Raw genomic sequence first — 5,672 nt, forward strand, 5'->3', positions numbered from 1 at the left:
TATCCGACCCTGCGTGACAAGAGCTTTGTTTTTAAGTCCTTGCAATCTTTACAGATGGTGACCCCCTTCTTGATATATTTCATTTCTGCATCACTGTTTACTTGTGAGATTGAGACCTTCCAATGGATTATCTCTACACATGACAGTCAACACAAATACATCAGGAAAATGCATATAACGCATCTAGATAGAATCCAGTAGATGTGGATGTGTACCTATGATAGATTCAATCTGGATTCCTTATATGCATTCACATATATTATGTCTTTGGAGATTCACTTTCCTTTTAGAAAAAACCTATATACCCAAACTATTCAAGGCTAATTATATAGTTTAATTGGCAACTAAATTTTGTATTAACTGCATTCTTTTTCCTTCCCCTTTTTCTACCCAAAAGGGGAAGGAAAAAAAGGAGGGAGGGGGGGGGGGAATAGTTACCTGAGAAAGATTAGATGCATAGCCTTAATCTTGTGTCCCAACGAATACTATTTTTAAACTACATCAAGATTCAAGACCTATCTTGGCCTTTTTCATAAATATTCTTGTCACATAGAAAAATGATATAGTTATTTCTGGTGCTTAATAAAAGTCATTTTTACCAATGGGGGTTGGTCCAAGTGGTAAACAGCTTGGTCCGCTTAAGCAAGGTTCCGGTATCGAACCTTATGGATGCAAAAAATCCCTGCTGGGAGACTCACCCACCGCAGCTAGGTGTGCGACCCGGATCGAACAACGGATTAGTCAGGGCAAAACCTTGAAAACCGAGGTTGGCAAACAAAAAAAAAAAGTCATTTTTAAAATATAGAACTTGATTTGATCAGATATAGGTACTCTGAACACCAAAATACACATTTGACATTTGGATTTTCTAGACCTACATTTTTATGTAACAATTTTTTCCCCCTTGTTTTGGGTATTAATGGAGTCAAAGACCAGAACAAAGAGAAAGACTAATCATGCGAAGCTTGGCAATCCTCCGGAGGTTCTCCTCTAGCTCTAGTGGAAAATCCGGAAAGAATGTCAAAGTATTTTATAGTACCAGGGGTACTCTCAACATCCAGTCAGCAGCATTATTCGCAGGTAAGTCTGATTCCACTACCTCTAAGGAACTGAGGTTGCAACTCCACACCATTGATAGAGGTGGGAACTTACCAAGTCATTATTGGTGTGGAGAGCTGTTCACTCCTTCCTTGGGATAATAGATTCGGACCTGAATTTCGATCATCTCACAACTAAAATTTTATTTTTCACCTGGAAACAAATAGATCCCAGATGTCAAATGTATCCAAGGGTGTTCTTGCTGTCATACTAGAAATTAAAGTGGGTAGAAGGTTGATCTCAATTCTCAAGTCAAGTCCAAACTGTGAAGTCATTAGGGTTTTATCAAAAACACAATAATTACAAAGAGTACATATCAATCCACTGCTACAGATTAATACTTCAAAAGCACGCCTTTTAACTCCATGATTTATATCCATATAAACATCACACATATCAACACAAAAGAAATGCTTCAAACTACTTTGGGCCACAAATTAAGAAACTTTATGTACAACAACACTTGACAATTTCATGGTTCTTGATCCATCATCAACGGTGCTTACTCCGGGTTTCATCACTGTAAAGCCTACAACAATAACCCATCCATCAAACTTACAGATCAATCATTCAATCAGAATATAAAGCATGGTTGTAATTTACATTTGTTAAGTAACTAAAGTAAGTACCAGTCATAAACAGTAGGGGTGTTGGGTTGGGGCTTGTCGAAGAGAGCAGTTCCAATGGCTTTGGTGGCAAGATTACTGCCAGGGTTGAACACACTCCTCCACACATTCTCCTTTCTTGCTGACAACGGTGTTGCCGGTGTTGTAGGGCTCCCTGGCACCCTTCTACTTCCCTCTCCTAGCTCCTCATCTACATACATATGATGGATGTGTATATCAACGATATAACAATAAAGGAAAAGTGATCTGGGTGAGACTATTGAGAGAATGCATACCTCTATTAGGGTTCAAGGGCTTGGTGGTGACTTTACTCAGCCCCTGATCAGGTCGAGGGCCAGCCAAAACCTCATCCCAGAAATTCTCCATGAATACCATTTTCTCTTTTCACAAACGCAGTTTATCTTTCTTTGATCTTTCTGTCGATCTTCCTTCTGTGTAGGGCTGGATGGGTGGGAGGTTGTTCTGGCTTCATGCTCTGCTATGGCTATATATAATGAAATCTGAGAATCAATTAATTAAAATAATAAGGTTCACCCACAAATCTTAGGGAAAAAAATGTTTTTTTTATTATTATTATTATTTTTTTTTTAATGAATGGATTAAAGAATAAACAAATGTTCTTATTGAACGTCTTAATCTAAAGGGAGGGTGGATTAGGTGACCTTGGAGATCGAGTAACGATTCTCCACAGATTTTAATGTATGTGATTTTCTTCTAGAAGTATATAGATTTCCCAAGATGTCAAGCATGAAACTAGTCTAGAAATAAGCATTTTGTTGAAGTTCTCTAATTGTTTGACTATTCATGCCCGAGCACAAGATAGGATTTTTCCTTTTTTTTCTCGTAGAGAGCACAAGAGAAGATATTGTCATGTATAAAGATCTATACAAACCTTATCTACTTTTATTTAATATATAGTTCCTTTTTATCTCTACAAACCATATCTGTTGTTTTGATAATGATACCAATCATAAATGTCTTAGAATCATAATATTGTAGGTAAAAAAAAAAATCAAAAGGCAATTCTTGTCTCCATCAGTTACGCTTTGGACTTCAAAGGCATTTGCCACACCGTTCAATATGACAAGATGTTATAGTAGGGGAAGACCTATTTAATTCTTATCTTATCCACCACAATCATCCCTTCGATTTAATTTAATAAACAATTCATTTTATGCTCCATTATTTATAGCAGAGGATCGAAGAGCTTGAAGCCTAACCAAGCTCCTACACACCCCATACTCCTACACAGAAGAAAACATCAAAGAGACAGATAGAGAGTTTGTGAGAAAATATGGTTCTGCTAGAGAGTTTCTGGGATGAGGTTCTGGCTGGACCTCATCCTGATACCAAGCCCAAGCACTTGAACCTTAAAACAGGTACTCTAGTGTGAGCATTATGCATGTTAGATCAATTTAGTATGAGATGGAACAAAAAGCATGATCTGATGCATTCCATGAGCTTTAGAATTTGTATGCCTCCAAGTATTCAATATTTTTTAGTTATTAACTCTTAATGGGATTTAATTATACATCTGTGCAGTAAATGAGGAATTAGGGGGAGGGGGAAGCAGATCATCGCTGTCGATGCCAGGGAGCCCTACAACACCGGCAACGCCGTTGTCTGCTAAAAAAGAGAATGTGTGGAGGAGTGTGTTCAACCCTGGGAGTAACCTTGCCACCAAAGGCATCGGGGCTGCTCTCTTCGACAAGCCCCAACCCAACACCCCTACTGTTTATGACTGGTACTTACTGAAATAACTTAACAACCCAAGCTCTAGCTATTTGCCAATCGATCTCTCTAAATGTTTGATGCATGGATGTGTTATTTTTGTCGCAGGCTTTACAGTGATGACACCCGAAGCAAGCATCGTTGATGATCGATCAGGACCCGTTAGACTTTTGAGTGCTCGTGAGGATATCTATCGGTGGTTGTGTACATAAGAATTTCTTTGTGGTTCATAGTAGTTGGAAGCCCTTGTTTTGTGTTGCTATACGAATTGTTTATGTGGAGTTTCACAGGGTAATGGGGGTTTGAAAAATCACCGTGCGAAATCTATGCTGCAGAAGATTGTCATATGTGTATTCTTTGTTTATTGAGTTCTTGATAATTAATGAATATTGTATTACCAAAAAAGAAAAGACCATTAATGAGTGAGTTTAAATTCATCTACCAAGTATTTGGTCCGGATTCGGTTGTAAGCAATGAAACTAAGATCTCTAGATCCATACAAAGGCACGCAGAGGTTCTGAAATTGAGAACCATATCTAACCCATCAAACAAAATAAATTATTGCATTAGATATGCATCTTGTTACAATGCAGTTCTTGTATTTAGATTCTATATGGTTGCTTGATTGGTTAGCATATTTAATTTAAATTCCATCTTACTATTAAGTTTTCATCCAATTCTGATACCCATCAAACAAAATAAATTATCATAAAAAATCAAAATATATAATTTGCATCAGTCTTGTTTTACATTTGATGGGTCTTGATTCTCTGAGTATATGACAAATATTAATATTGTAATACTCAATCAGCAAGAGATATGAAATTCTTTTAAAAAAAATACTTGATTTAGATAAGTAAAAGAACAAGCACTAAATCAAGTTGCGTGTAGTGAAAACAAGAAGTCAATGTGTGAAATACTTATATTTACTAAATAAAATATATACCAATAGAGACTTGAAATCTTGATTCTTAGAGCCCTATATTGGTCAAAATTTGATTAGTGTGGGATGTGGTAATTCTTGCATCTCGACTCCAGAATGTTTCTTTTTGTTTTGTTAAAAGGGAGTGCAATGGTGTAGCTGATCACTTCTTTGCTAGAAAGGTTGTGTCCGTTGCGTGCCGAACTCTTTGGCCTAGTTTGGATCCTGATTTCTTGGATTTGTGTAATCGTGAGGTTTTGCGTGGGTCATACGTAAATATATATACCTATTTCTACCCAAAAAAAAAAAAAGAAGATTCATTAGGTATGCCGGTCCTAGGATTTTGCTTGGGAACAATGTAATTAATGCGTTAGCGGGTGCAGCCAACAGCCTAAATTCACTGTTTGTTCTATATTTAAATCTAGACCGTTTAGTTGTTCAAACTCCCTTAAATTTGATCAATTAGGATGTGGATTAATAAATCCGTCCAGATTTAAATCAAATCTGAAACCGACCAACTGGGTTGTCAGCTGCACTAAGCAGTGCATTAATTATGCTGCTTCCAAGCAAAATCCCCAGTCCTATAATTAGATCTAAACCCAAACCAGATCTAATTTATAAACTATTTCGAGACTCATATTCAACCATTTTAAATCTGGTCCAACACAATCAGGGTATTTGATCTAGTTCAATTTTTGGGTTTTGATTCCTGTATTTCTTTCACATAATTACTTGATAACTAATTTTCTTTTCTCATTGATTTGCATAATTCTTTATGTTTTTCTGATGAAATTATCAAGAAAATTGCTTATAAAAAACCCTACGGATAATAACTAGCAAATCTTTATACTAAAATATTAGATGTACGAGCCATTGTAAGTTGTAACATTATTCATATCAAAGCAAACACCATATATATCATACTATCATACTACTATTATAAGAGTATGAACTCAAGGGACACAGCTACATTTCGTTTCCCCCCAATACCCCTCTGTATTCAGTCAATTAAACCTTGGTATTAGTAATAAATAATGTCTATAATGGTTAATTAAAATTCTTGAACTTATTCAAGTCAATTTAATTCTTAATTTCTTTCCTTCTCATTTTTCAAATAATCCATTAACAGCCAATTAAAGGAATATGAAGAGTTTTTTTCGAAAACCAAGAAATATTAATTGAGGAAGAAAAACTGCATTAAAAACGTTTAATCAAAATCATGCATCCAAAAGATAAACTTATTCCAAATTCCAACCTTAGCTGTTGTTAAGGTTCACTTATGCATAGGCCATTCA

At 35.9% G+C, this 5,672-nt stretch overlaps 2 protein-coding genes across 2 annotated transcripts; one reads left to right on the forward strand and one right to left on the reverse strand.

The window, feature by feature from the left end:
- Nucleotides 1–1,590: 1,590 nt before the first annotated feature.
- On the reverse strand, nt 1,591–2,099 carry LOC149004863 (dormancy-associated protein homolog 1-like). The gene is made up of 3 exons (XM_089169483.1): nt 1,954–2,099; nt 1,728–1,889; nt 1,591–1,627 (listed from the first exon to the last, which is right to left on the reverse strand). Exons 1-3 carry the CDS (start codon nt 2,097–2,099, stop codon nt 1,591–1,593), a joined length of 345 nt encoding a protein of 114 aa, XP_089025609.1.
- A 919-nt stretch (nt 2,100–3,018) lies between these two features.
- LOC149004864 (dormancy-associated protein homolog 1-like) lies at nt 3,019–3,600 on the forward strand. The gene is made up of 3 exons (XM_089169433.1): nt 3,019–3,103; nt 3,267–3,468; nt 3,564–3,600. The coding sequence occupies exons 1-3, from the start codon at nt 3,019–3,021 to the stop codon at nt 3,598–3,600; spliced, it is 324 nt and encodes a 107-aa protein (XP_089025559.1).
- The last annotated feature ends 2,072 nt before the right edge of the window (nt 3,601–5,672 follow it).

This window comes from Hakea prostrata, chromosome 9 (assembly GCF_041222555.1).
Source record: "Hakea prostrata isolate BN-2017 chromosome 9, UWA_Hpros_2, whole genome shotgun sequence".
Lineage (NCBI taxonomy): Eukaryota > Viridiplantae > Streptophyta > Magnoliopsida > Proteales > Proteaceae > Hakea > Hakea prostrata.